The sequence below is a fragment of the Diorhabda carinulata genome, chromosome 1 (assembly GCF_026250575.1).
Source record: "Diorhabda carinulata isolate Delta chromosome 1, icDioCari1.1, whole genome shotgun sequence".
NCBI lineage: Eukaryota > Metazoa > Arthropoda > Insecta > Coleoptera > Chrysomelidae > Diorhabda > Diorhabda carinulata.
The window spans coordinates 6,664,158-6,678,984 of record NC_079460.1 but is presented as its reverse complement, the minus strand read 5'-3'; the positions used below and the strand labels follow the sequence as shown (position 1 = coordinate 6,678,984).

The following is a 14,827-nucleotide window of genomic DNA, read 5'->3' as shown; positions in this document are numbered from 1 at the left end:
GGCAGGAATAATTCCTCATCCTCTTCGATCTAATCATTGTTATTGAACACTGGGCAATCTTCATTGATTTATAAAAATAGTAGGGTGTTACCCGCCTAACAGGAAACAATGCTCTAAATTTAATTTCATCTTAAGATCTAGTATTAAGCGATTTTAATGGTAAAGATAGGTAAACCACTTGTTTATTACTGTATAAGTATATACGAGTAGGTATGTATTGATATCTAGTTAGCCTAGATCAGTTCCATGCATAAACAAAATATTGCGTTACCATAGCAACGAACAATAATTTATTAGAAGTGTAAGTGTAAAGTTTGACGTGAAAAAAGTAAAACAGAGTTACACAATAAATTAAAAGAAAAAATATGTCCACCGAAATTGTGAAAATCGAAAAATTGAGAGTATCGAGCCATCATCAAGTACCTGTATTTAAAAGGGTTAAGATGTAAGCAAATTTACGAAGATATGCTTAATACCCTTGGTGATCAATGTCCTCCGTATGCGAGCGTGAAAAATTGGACTGCAAGCTTCAAAAGAGGTAAATTTTTCATTGAAGATGATTCGACCGATCGGGAAGGCCAGTTTCTGTGTCAGTCCCCGAAAATATCGTGCAGTTCATGACATGATTTTATCAGACCGTCGAATTGGGCTAAAACGGATATTATTTGAAGCACTGAATATTACACACGAACGCGTTCATCATTTAGTTGGATCCCCAAATATTTGAATGTTAACCAAAAGCGTGCAAGGATAAAAGCATCACGTTCGATATGTGCTCGATTTGAAAACGGTGTAGACTTCTTAAACCAAATTGTTACTAGGAATGAGACTTGCGTAAATTTCTACAATCCAGAAACAAAGCAATAATCGATGGAATGGCGACACTCTGGTTCTCCAAGACCTAAGAAGTTTCGTGTCTAAAAATCTACTGCAAAAGTTCTTGCTTCAGTTTTTGGGATTGCCATAGAGTAATCATGATTGATTTTTTGGATAAGGGTAGAACAATAGCTGGAGATTACTATTCGATATTATTGACCACTCTACGGGAAAAAAATGAAGAGAAAAGACGAGGAAAGCTATACAAAGGTGTTTTGTTTTTGCAGGACGACGCCACTGCACACAAATCTGATGTTGCCATGCAAAAAATTCGTGAATTAGGGTTTGAATTACTAGAACACCCCCCTTATTCACCAGATTTGGCTCCGTCCGACTATCATCTCTTTCCTCAACTGAAAAAAAGTTTTAAAGGTCGTAAATTTTCTTCCAAAGAGGAGATAATAAAATCTGTGGTGGTCTGGTTTGCAGAGCAAGAAGAAACATTTTTTTTTAAAGGTCTATAGATGTTGCAGGTTCGCTGTAATAAATGTATCCAATTAAGAAGAGAATATTTTGAGTAATTGAAATTTTGTTTGGTTCTATAGTAGGCTAAGAATTTTTCAATATATCCTCGTATTGGATATAATTTTATAATTATATAATTAATCATTAACCGTAAGTAATAATTTACTTATATATTTTTAAATTAAATAGAATTATTATGTTTTTAGTAACTTTTGAACATGATTGCGACTTATTCCAATGATGCAAATAGGCAAGATATCTCGGATATTCCACTTTTCCTGATGATAGGCAAAACTTTTTCAAAAGCTTGGAATATTTGTTTAAAAAAATGCCATTCGCTGCAAGCCTCTCTAGTTATAGCTTCTAATTAGTCAGCAAAGACTACCCGATTGTCAAATTAGTTGATTAATTGACCATACCTTGTATATAGTTATGTTTCTTCGGTAGATAAACTAACTCCGTCTTAACGATGATACTACCTCAACTATTGTACTAGTTCAAACGATGTTATTTTCTTCAAGTTTATGGACAAACTTCTTGATTATGGATCGATTGATTACCTTCTATTGATAATTTTGGATGAGATGTTTTTTTTGATTTTCAAAGAAGAATTTAATATTATCATATGAATAAATCCTCAATATACTGTAAAATGAATTCGAGTAAAAAACCACTCTTCACACCCAAAGCAGCAAAGCTATAAAGTACAGCAGATCAATAGCAAATTTATTTTGTTATTACCAACTGAAAATCCGACAAAAGCCAAAATAAAGTGTGATAAAACCCTTAATCAAACGTAGCAATATCATAAAAATATCCAAAGGATTTAGCGTGAATGTTGGAATTTCCTTATAAACAGGAGGAAATAATAATTTTTCTGACAAAATGATGATTCACTCCAGAGTTATATGAAGTGAAAAGTTAAGATTAATCTTTAAAACAAAAAACTATCCAAGACTTTGCAAAATGTGGAATCAAACATCATCCTTTAGTATTATTAGTGGAATATCTATCTATTGTTCAAGGTTCAGAATCCTTTTTCCAAATCATTAACAGCAAGCTTATTCTTTAGGAAAAGCTTCATTTAACTGAGATCCCTTCTAGGGATTTAATAGACGGCGCAGATGGTAAAAACGTTGATTTAGTGATTGTGCAAATTCCTTTAACAGCAATTTCTAGGATTAATGAAAGAATAATTTCAAGAACAGTTCGAACAACATGTGTGCTACAATAAAGATCAATATTTTGGTACCTTCTCAAATATGTATTAATATTCACCTTACTTTTCACAGTAGCTTGTTAAAAATCATTATCACATTGTTCTGCTAACTAAAAGCTAGATTTTCCTGTTTCATACTCAAAAGTCAATGGCCTCACATTGAGTCATTTTTAAATTGACAATTGGAGGTATCCGTACAACGTACCTATTAAACCTAAAATTTACTAATCACGTATTTACTTTTTAAAACAGTGAGTTGAATAATATTGGTGACTCAATTTGACACCAGGTCTGCACTCAAGTATGAAAATGTTTTAGTTATTTTAAATATAGTGAGAAGTCTTTAGATTCTGATGCACCAGAGATTTTGATGCTTGTACGTCAGTAATTAAGTTATTTAAGACTTATTCATTAATCGATACACGAAGCAAATATATGAGAAACACTAGTGAGCGTTAGATCAAAATTAATAGATACAGTAGATGTAGTCAAAGATGAAACTGGAACAGATAAGGTGAATTACTAGAGGCAGAATATTTCCTACAAAAAGACGAACGTAGGGGTGGCATATTAAATTTTTGGGTTGTTGTCAATAGGGCGATGGAAGTAGTAAAAAATAGTTAAATAAGTGAGCTTCAAGTCTTACTCTGGCTATCTTAGATTCTGGATATCAAACAGCTGTTAGGTCTTCCGAATAGATATTAAAATTATGAAATTAGTACTTATTGTAACAGATGCAAAATTAAACCAATTATGTTTGCAATTATTAAAAACAAAAAGTATGCATAAGCTTATCGAATTTTTTAGTTGAAGTCATAAGTAAACTACATATTAATGTTATTGGTGACTTTTTTATCATCCAGCAATTTAAAACAATACTTTTCATGAAAATTTATGTGCTGATTCTGGTTTTCACGTTTCTACGTCAACAAAATTTGAAAAAAATGTTATTAGTAGTTTCCGATACACCTCACCTCCTCATGATTTACCACTGAATTCAGACATTCTATTTTTTAAGAATTAATATAGGTTGCTGGTTAAATAAATGTTAATTCAACTGCCTAACTCAATTTTTGTCTGTCTAACACAGTAAATGTGGTGTATATCAATTTATAATTGCTATTCAAATAATATATGCGAGATACTTTTTCAATTTTGGCTTTTTACATATTTTTTAGCTTAACAAATTGCATGGGTAATATAATCGTCCAACTCCGACATAACCAATTTTATTTTGTTGCCGAGTTCAAAGGAATAAAGAAAACTGCTTCGAGCCACGTTCCCCACCTCATAATTACTGGTTTAGGTGCCAAAGACATACCGAGTCTTCCTTTATATATCTTCACCCTTACAGCCTTACGGAAAAATTTCACGAAATTATTAACGAAACCAAACTGATTTCTTATTTTTTCTGCAATTTGTTTTATCTTGTGATAGAGTAGAGATAAATGAATCTATAAAGTTAACATTTTTTTTATGAATACATTTTAGAGAATATTCGTTTGACTTTGGGTTTCTTGTGTTGGTTTTTCACTCTATATATTTTGATATCATTAACTCTTTATTATCAGTTTCCAATGAAAATGAATACTGATGATACAGATTCTATTACTGGAATATGTGTACGCACAATTTTCTTGATAATAAAGTTTTTTGATTATAGGCTTACTACTATAAACAAGTTATCTTTTTCAGAGAACAAATAAAAACCAAAATTTATCTAGTTTTAGCTACATATACGAGAATTGATCCATTTTCTGCGACTTTGATCTACTCATAAGAAAAAATGAGCAAAAATATGATTTTTATTTTTCAATATTTTATTTATTAATGTTAACCAATCTTCCCAAGCATATTCTAACATTTCTAATGCGTCTTGAAATAAACATCTGCAAACCCACTGATGTATCGTACATATGAGGATGTATTGATATCTAGTTAGCCTATACCAGTTCCATGCATAAACAAAATATTGCGTTACCATAGCAACGAACAATAACTTATTAGAAGTGTCAGTGTAAAGTTTGACGTCAAAGAAGTAAACCAGAGTTACGCAATAAATTAAAAGAAAAAATATGTCCACCGAAATTGTGAAAATCGAAAAATTGGAGTATCGAGTCATCATCAAGCACCTGTATTTAAAAAGGTTTAGAGGTAAGCAGATTCACGAAGATATACTTAATACCCTTGGTGATCAATGTCCTTTCGTATGCGACCGTGAAAAATTGGACTGCAAACCTCAAAAGAGGTAAATTTTCCATTGATGACCGATCGGGAAGGCCAGTTTCTGTGTCAGTCCCCGAAAATATCGATGCAGTTCATAAAAATCTGCTGCAAAAGTTCTTGCTTCAGCTTTTGGGATTGCCATAGAGTAATCATGATTGATTTTTTGGATAAGGGTAGAACAATAACTGGAGATTACTATTCGATATTATTGACCACTCTACGGGAAAAAATTGAAGAGAAAAGACGCGGAAAGCTATACAAAGGTGTTTTGTTTTTGCAGGACGACGCCACTGCACACAAATCTGATGTTGCCATGCAAAAAATTCGTGAATTAGGGTTTGAATTACTAGAACACCCCCCTTATTCACCAGATTTGGCTCCGTCCGACTATCATCTCTTTCTTCAACTGAAAAAAAGTTTGGTCGTAAATTTTCTTCCATCGAGGAGTTTATGAAAGCATTGGAGGTCTGGTTTACAGAGCAAGAAGAAACATTTTTTTTTGAAAGGTCTTGAGACGTTGCAGTTTCGCTGTAATAAATATATTCAATAAAGAGGAGAATATGTTGAGTAATAAAATATTTTGACATTGAAATTTTGTTTGGTTCTATAATAGGCTAAGAATTTTTCAATATATCCTCGTAAATCTTCATTACTGGTAATCGCTTGGGTCCAGATCAGAATGATATGGCGGATGATCCACTTATTCGTAGCTTGCTTGGACCATTGCGGCTGACAGAATGGCGGACTTGTGACTAGGTGCGTTATCTTGTTGCAAGAGACATTCCCTGCTGAAGGTTGCATATTGAATTTTTTTAGCGTAATATTTCCTTTCCTTACTCTGTTTGTAGGTCTTTACATCTGGTGGTGGATTTAGGACTCATCCACTGTTACTAATCTCTATACCGCGTTAAGAGACAACTTCAAATGTCTTTACGGGTTTGCTTTTGTGCATCTATTACCGTTCGAAATAATAAACTTTTCTAACTCTAATTTTTTTTAGTGTCTGTTAGCGGTCGTGGGTTTTTTTTATCTGTGCATCACATTTAAATTCACGACACGACATGTCATATGATACTGCAGATTTCCCCAAAATATCCACTGAATCTTTGTGAATTTGCGTTAAACTCAACTCTTTTAAATGTATTAAATCACCGCGCGATGCTTGATACAATCTATTTTGATACTGGGATGTGACTTTCCCGAATTCCAACTGCCACTGTAGGCATGCTTCAACAGGTTCAGACTTATCAGTTTCTATTGGGAGCCTATTATATATAATGGGATAAGCTGTGTAATATTTTAATTTATGAATGGGATAATCTTTTGCATATTAGGAGTCAATGTAACCTCTGTTGTGGTAAATCCTCACTGCAAAACTAACGTTAGAAAGAAAATTTCCATAATTATTCTAGACTATAAGAAATTGGTCTTGATTGTCTGTTTAAACTATATAAATCTTAATATTTTCGTATAAATCGAATAATCAGTTGTTGGGATATATTATTATAACACTTTATGTTTTCCAAATAAATTGAATAGTAATCACCAACATGCATCATGAATATCAATTCATCACCACAAGTATATTTCGAATCTTCAGCCGAACGTTGGATAATTTTTAGTCAACGACAAGTTTATGTTTCTTGATTTCGGTCTAAATGCTTTATTGATAACGGTAACTATTGTTGGTTTTCATCAATTGTTGTCAATTAACGTTATTTTAAAATTACACGAACACATACGATTCGTACTGGCCACGACCTTAAAAAAACCTCCACAAACGGATGACTTCGTCATTCTCAAGTTTGCGAGGGCTTCAATCTATTTTCAAGAGGCCAGCATGATAGACATTGAACATTAAGTTTTATCTATTTCATTATAAAATGAAAAAGTCAATGGAAGGAGATGGTGGCGGACATTAGTTTATTTCCTATCAGTGCAAAAACGTGTCGTAAGCGCTTGCAGTAAATTCCTTTTGATTTGTGACCAAAATCCGGATCGGCTACAAGCGATTGCAAATCTACACAAACCAATTCAAACACACTATCCACAAGTTTGAATATGTGACACATTGTTGAGTTTTGGCAAGCGTGTGCAGGCGGTAAACTCATTTGATATGTTTTACAATATACAGTGTGTGTGTGTGTCAACTTTTTTCTTTTAAATATCGAACATGTTATGGAATTCTTCGATTTTCCTAAAAAATTATAGACACATTTTCTATACAATGCTCAATAGAAACTCCAAATACTATGTTCGATGTTTTGACGTTTTTGTTTGAGCTGATGTGTGAGAGCTTGCATTGTCGAAGTGGAGAATGATTCGCCTTCTGCGACTGGTGTCCCTGATTTGTTCGAACACTTCTGGCAAAAAAATTCTGATGTATTATTCAGAATTGACCGTTCTATGTTGCTTTAATGGAACAGTGGCGACATGTCCAGTTATTCCGGTAAAACAAGCGACCATTTGCTTCGTGCGGGCACAGCTTTTATTCGATTTAGCTCATTTTTATATTCATAGATCTATAATTCGTCGCATGTCACGATCTTATAGACGTCTTTTTAAGCACCACCATTGAATTTTTTGAGCAATTCCTCGCACCAATCGAGACGAAATTTTTTTGAGCAATTGTGAAATTATGTGGTATCCAACGGGATTAAATCTTTTCGACAGCTATATGTTCATGTATGATTGAATGTATGCGATTGTAACTAATGCCCAAGTATGCCTGAATCTTGCAATATCAGTCTACGCTCAGCATGATATTCATCCTGTAGCAAAGTGCGACCACGATTGAATTCGGAATACCAACGAAACACGGTGGCTCGATATGGTATTTCATCACCAAAAGTCGAAGCGAGTTGATCGGTACACTGTTGTTGGATCCACGTCGAAAGTCATGGAAAATTTGTCGAGCAAAATATTTTTTTTGGAAAATTGGGAAACATTTCTATATTACAAATCGTATAAACTCCTTCTTCATTTATTTATAGAACATTACTCAGTAGCGGAAGTAAGAACATTTGTTTACAATGAAAATCAAGCAGCGACTTCAGCGAAATCAGTTACAATGCAGTGATATAGCGGTGTACTCGTGTATATGTTCTAGCATTTTACTAGAACAATTGTAACAGTACGTCATTTATATCAGGCTTATTATTACCTTCACAACATAAATGAGGCACCTTCGGCAAGGTTAATAAGATTTTAGGTTAATAAATTTGAACGAGAACCACTATGCATACGGCTACAGGTTATCTGAGGACTGGGCGAAATGCTGGAAATATCGGGGGTATTTGTTCCGCAGTAATGCGTAATAGTCGGTGTTTGGTCAGTAAAAATTTATTGGTTGTGAATTAATGAAAAATAACTGATCAAAGCTTTGTTCTTGTGAATACATTACTTGGCACTTTCGAAACTTTTGACAATACCTTATTCGGACAATTTCACCTTGTCAGTTTTATAAATGAGCAAAGCTACCGTTATTGCTCCTCGGGAAACCTCCAAGAAAATTATGGTGGCAGTTGTTGTATTAAGCGCTTCTGGACTTATCAGTCATGGTACTGAACTTACGGTCACTGTTTTTTCAATATTTGCAGACCAAAGCTCATAAATTCTGCTGAATACGATGAGAACACTTAGTTTCAATTCCATATATTCTACAAACCTTTCCATAGAAATCGTCAGGACCATTTTTACGAAAAAAGTCATTAAACAAGAAGATGTCAATTGGCATTGGATTCAACTCTCATGGATTTGCTACGGTGTTACATTCAAGGAAGGGTATACAACATGATCTTAAGAAACTGGAACTAGTTAGATGACGAATTCATGGGGGAATTCCAAATATTACATCAAACATCTAATAGCGAGTAATTGCATATTTCCGGCTGGGTCTTGAGAAAGTAGAAAAACGCGAGGGAGATATTTTGATAATGTTTTTTTACTTTCTATAAATAATTTTCCCATTTTTTGTTTCAAATAAAATGTATTTCGCATCGATATCTTTTTTATTAACCAAGATATAACGTACTGAACACAGTGTTTACACTACCATTACACCAACACTCACAATTACACTGTCTGATGCGCGTTTCAATAACCAAGTTATTGTCTTAAGAGACTGAAGGTAAACTAAAGCCTAATAACTCGACTTTCCTGTTTTATACTGAATATGCCCACCAATAAACCTTTTCCCGCGAAAATTGATTCCAGCAGGAACATTTATTCCTAAACTATAGAGTGGGCTACATTGGCCGTTCGTCCATATTTAAACTTTTCTTAGATTTAGCAATTTCAATGGTTTCAAGTGCACCCAACAATTTATTATTGGATACATTTCATAACAATTTTACATTATTAATATTTATGTCATGATTATGACTCGCAGCGTAATCGGCAATACTCGATTTTTCAGTCCGTCCATATTTTGAATGAGCTATGTGCTCTTTAAGCCGGACAATAAAGGATCTCTTAGTCTGCCCAATATACTTTCCGTACTTTTCCAAATTTGATATTCTTAGGATCACCCAACAATTGTTGTATTGTTGGATTTATAAACCAAGTTAAAATCTACTCTGTTAAATATTCCTTCCAATCTCTTAGTATAAACAGGATTCAAAGGTACCAAAGCAATTTTTTCTTGTTTTTCACTTTGACTTTGGAAAAAAGTGGTTTCACATAAGAGTTTCTTAATCCTATGACGGTTAATCAACCTATTTACAATTCTTTCATCATAACCGTTGAGTACAGCTACATCCTCAATAAAGGTCCTTTCCTTATTAGATAGAAATTATTAGATCTGAGTAAGTTCTCAAGGTACTCCAAGGTATGTAGGATCGGCACGCTGGAAACATATCAAAGAAGATTAGAATTTCCTCAACTTCAATATCTGTAGTTTTTACTTTGGTGATAAACTTTAACGAATTCTTTACTGAAAAATTTCACAGGTTTCCCGCTGGAATTAATTTTCGCGGGAGAAGGTTTGTTGGTGGGAAAATTTAGTATAAAACAGGTAAGTATATTTATTAGGTTTTAGTTTACCTCAGTCTCGCGCGACAGACAGTGTAATTGTGAGTGTTGGTGTAGTGGTAGTGTAAACAGTGTGTTCAATATGAATATCACCAACGGTTCCAAGAATTCCAACTTAAGATATAACGTATTACAAAAGGAAAAATCATCAGTATAAAAAGCGAAATATTTGTACATTTTTAAAATCGGAAGTAATACGCAGTATGAAATATTTTATTATTTTTCTTAGGGGCATTGAAATAACTTCTATTCGAATATGATTCCTAAATATTTCTATTATTATTGTTATTATTATTATTATTATTCTGACTTATCACACTTCCTCAGCAGTTTGCTAGAAAATTGTCACCTACACTTTAGATGTGAAGCGAGACTCGGACGGGTGGTCCTTTGGAAGTGGTAAATGATAATACACTACACTAATGTGAACCACACATTTAAGCGCAGGTATTACGTTTATGTTCGGGAGTTTAAATTCTTAATTAAGATTTTTAGGTTCTTTTTTATGACTTCACCTTGCGTAGTATAGGCGCTGTACCCTAGAATGCTACCTGTTGGATTTTCTGGGGTCGATGTTTGCCAGGTAACCTCTCAACAAACTGGCGAAATTCTGTGGGAACATACTCCGTGGATCCGATGACTATTAGTAAAGTTAGCACTCTTATGTTTCACATTCTTTGTTGTTTGATGACCGGACCTTTGTATTTTAGTTTTTATCTGCCTTTTTCTTTTTAATGTTGTGGTCGGCTGGTACAGGGATGTCAATCAGATAAGTAATTGCGTCTCCTTTCACCACGATATCAGGGTTATTTGAAGCACCATCTTCGCTCGGTCCGTTCTGATTTGGTGGTCATAGAGTACGGTAATTTTCTCGTCCCTGCTGATTGATACTTTTTGTGGTATTTGTCGATACCATTTGTCGGATAACAGGTCTATATCGTAAAATCTGCTAATCGCACACTTGGTTGTGCCGTTCTATGTATTCTTTTTGTGCGAATATGAAGCATGCTGACATTATCTGAGTTACTTATTCCGGTTTTTCTTAGCACATTCTTAGTAATTCTTTATTTCGAGTTCCTAGTATTCGTCGTTCAATGTATCTGGTTTTTAGAGCTTGGTCTTATGCTCCATTTCTCAGCCAGGCAAAAGAGGTTTTCTTGTCTACGTTGAGATTTTCCATGTCTCTTTTTCATCCAGTAATTGCTCTTAATTCTTTGCCTAACTGTTTTCGGTGATGGTAAGTCCTCTATTGTTAGTTCAGGTTTTTCCTCAGTTCTGTAGATATCCTGCTTGTTTTTGCTGACACATTTTGTTTTCGTTTTTCGACTATCTTAGCATGTTCTTTGGCGTTTTCTTTATTTCGTATTTTTCGTACAGACGTTTCTTATGTTTCATGATTTTTCGACTAAGTATAGTTTGTTCAGATTCTTTCAGAATTGATAGGTCTTTCCTGAGTTCATCTATCAGGTCCCGAAGTCTTTTTTTCCAGGGTGGATCTTGGTTTTGTAGTATTGATTGTTTATTAGCTTCGCTAGTTTGTAGGAATGTTACTCTATTTTGTATTGTAGCTCCGGTAGCGCATATAAGTTTGTTTAAGTCTCTGAGCTGTTTATATTCGTCTGGTTTGTTTATTATTGCTCTCATGTCGTTGCTTATTTGTCGTATTTTTGAGTTATCGTTCAGTTTCTTTAGGGCTTGTCGCTGCGTTGCATTGTCTGAGCTCTTATTTTCTTTTGTTCTGATTAGTATTTCGTTAATTATGACAGTTATTTCATTGGCTTCAGATGTCTTATCGAATTCGTTTACTTTGTCAGCTTCTTCCTCTGTGGTATCTTGGGATATTTCTTTGTTGTCGCTTTCTTCGTTTGTAATTTTCGTCTTCGTTTTCTAAAGTTCGTTAATTTCTCGTTCTCTATGTTCTTCATGTTTTTGGCTTAGTACTGTTTATACTCGTTTTGTGATTTCTTCTAGCGTATTTGAGTGCAACTTATTCTTGTTAAGTAAGTATCTGCCGTGTTTTGCCAAGTAGTTGGCAATCAGTTTATCAGTAAGGTTTGAGTTTCTTTGAGGTTAGCAGTCCCTGTTTTTTCTACTGTGTGGTAATGGCAGAATTTAATCTTTTTTTACTCTACTGTGGACCACTTTATTATTCTTTGTTTGGTGGCTTCTTGGAGTAATGTAGGTTCTCTTCATTCGGTCTGTGTATGACTTCTGTTGTTTTCAGGTTGATCATTCGTTTTTTGTTGGTGGGTATAAAGTATGTCGTCTTCAAGTAGCTCTTAGTGTCTAGGTTTCCGGTGATGAACAATATTGCAGATAATCAGAAACTAACACACTGTTCACACTGTTGAGTTGTTGAATGGTCTCTGATGTTTGTTGACACATTCTGCATTTGTCGTATTGAGTATTCAGATCTTTACTCACATTCTTCTTATAGTTAGTGTTGATAACTTGATCGTGGAAAGCCATAATGAAGCCTATGGTCTCTGGAAGGAGATTTCCGCTAGTAAGCCATCTGTTTGAAGCTGTCTACAGTGTAAAGCCTTTTGTGGCCATTATTCCAGCTTCTCTGAGTATTTTTATCCGTCTTGGATATAATTTGACGTAGGGCTGAGGTTTCTGATTTAATGTAAAAGAATTTACCTAGTTTCATTTCCTGTCGAGAGTGTAGGTTAACAAACCTCTTCCACCCTCTTTTCGGGGTAATGTTGTTCTAATAGTAGATGGCTTCGGATGATGATTGTTGTTGTTTGTCAATTGTTTTTGTGTTAATCTCTTATTATTGAGCGAAAGACTTATGCACTACTCAGCTTAGAGCCGGTATTATCCACTTATCTGGATACAAAGTAGCAAAAAGTTAGGTTCAGTTCACATAATAAACTTGCGAGTGGAAGTAATACGATAGCAGGTTTCACAATACATTTGAAGTCTATTAAGTCATTTTGTAGATATCAATATCATTTAGTTCCTTCATAGTATAATACACTTTAAATTATCAACGACATTCAGAATTTACTTAAGAAATAGTTTTAAATATCCTCAACATGTGTTGGGCTATTTAGATTTTTAAAATTATATTTAAACAAGCTTGTATCAACTTCATTAAACCATGTTGCCGGATTTAAAATGTTTATAACATCAAAAAATAATTAATCGAGCCTAATCGACTCAAACAGATGAGTAATAATAGCTGATCTAACATTAAGTGGAAAATAGAAATACAAGATCAAGAACTATGTCAAATATTTTCACGATTTTCGATTTATTTCTTCTCACAATAGAATTAATGAAAATAGAATAATAATCCTCCTATTCCTTCACCCCTGTGACAAATTCAACTTCAATACGATATTTTTTAAGCGGACGTATATTTCAAGACACGAAATTACAGATGAATTTCGTTTAATTTTATTTGTTTACTGTTTAACGAATTTGCCTGAAGAAATGTATTAATTTGAACTTTAAATATGCTCTTTTCTCTTTCACAACGAGAGAGCTGCAATCAAGACAATTTAACAGCGCGAATCCGCTAATATTTCACGGAATAAATTTGAGAATGGAACTCCAGCTAATAAACATTAATGATTTTAATAAGAATTCCAGCCGATCTGAGCTCGAAACTGAACTGAAGAACGGTCCTTTAGAGTTAAGAATCTCAAACGACTGTTTTTAAATGTTCAGTGGGCCACTTAGTGTTTATAACAGATTTAATTAATTAATTCAGACGTTCTTAGAGCATTTTCGTAATCTTATAGCCAGTTATTACTTTGTAAGTATAATAACTGTAACACTACTTGACAATCTGAAAATTAATATCTTCATAAAATGCCCCCTGGCGTGGTACGGCGTTTGCTTGTCACCCTTATAAGAGATTATGCCCTCATAATAGCATTCCTTGCTGTGTTTCCCAAAACAATAACGTTACCTGTAGATTTCTCTTGCAACTCACGCTAGTTATATTTGGCTTATATTGGTAATATTTTTCAGGAGTATATGAAAATATTTACTTCATGTGGAACAACAAATATCAATTCCACTTTAAATATTGGTAATAGTTTTGGGAGAGTATCTCAAAAATTGTGTGGAAAATAAAATTAAGAGAAATTCCACCATTAATTGAGAAATGTTCGGAAGATGAATGTGAATAGTGTTACCATAGGACTAATTTTAAAAAAATGTTCAGATACTATTTTTTTTTTAAAATGTCCGGATTTGTCAATTAATGTTTACAGGGAGTTTCTATATTCATACGACAAAATTCAGGAAGTGATTATTCGTATGAAATTAAGATCGCCTATCTTGCCTATAAAAGAATTTCCTCAGCTCACCCTTTCCGAGATGTCGCCCTTAAGAGGTGGTGACTAATATAGAGTTTTTATTTATTCTTTAAAATTCCAGTCAAACTAGAAACTTGAATTTCTGTTACTTTCGTGCACTCTCAAAGATCTAACCACTGGTATTTTTTTGAATATTCTTGTAATATTATACGGGGGTGAAATTAGCAGCCCTTACTTTATTTCATATCATAACTTTTCTGGAGATAAGTTTTATTAAATAAAATTATAATATGAAATACTTGTTTTATTTAAAAATATTTTTTATTCCTCAATTTTTTCCCCAAAACCAATAGCTGCAGAGAAAAATATTGAAAAAACACCTGTAGTTAGTCCTTTACGAGTACACAAACAATACAAAATTTCAAGTTTCTAGCATTACTGAAATTTCAGAAAAAAAAAATGAAAAGTCAATTTTAGTCACCACCTTTTAACGGTGATATCTTGGAAAGGGGTGGGCCGAGCAAATTTTATTAAAAGCCAGACCCATCTTTATTTCATACGAGCAATCAACTCCTGAATTTTGTCACATGAATATATATACTCATCAACTGTCAATGCAAGAAATTTGATAAATGTATAGTTTAGGCTTTAGAAGATTATCAGTTGTCATTTAAGTTCAAGTTGTTTAGATCTGTATTGTTATTTTTTAGCCAGTTTTCGACATTTTGTTAAG

The 14,827-nt window shown here is 33.6% G+C and overlaps 1 protein-coding gene across 1 annotated transcript in view; it reads right to left on the bottom strand.

The window, feature by feature from the left end:
• LOC130893474 (E3 ubiquitin-protein ligase RNF220-like) overlaps positions 1 to 14,827 on the bottom strand; it is a 159,224-nt gene that overhangs the window by 24,816 nt on the left and 119,581 nt on the right. The window contains exon 4 of the mRNA XM_057799650.1: positions 14,579 to 14,594. Coding sequence (XP_057655633.1) covers positions 14,579 to 14,594 — 16 coding nt within the window. The remainder of the gene's footprint in view (positions 1 to 14,578; positions 14,595 to 14,827) is intronic.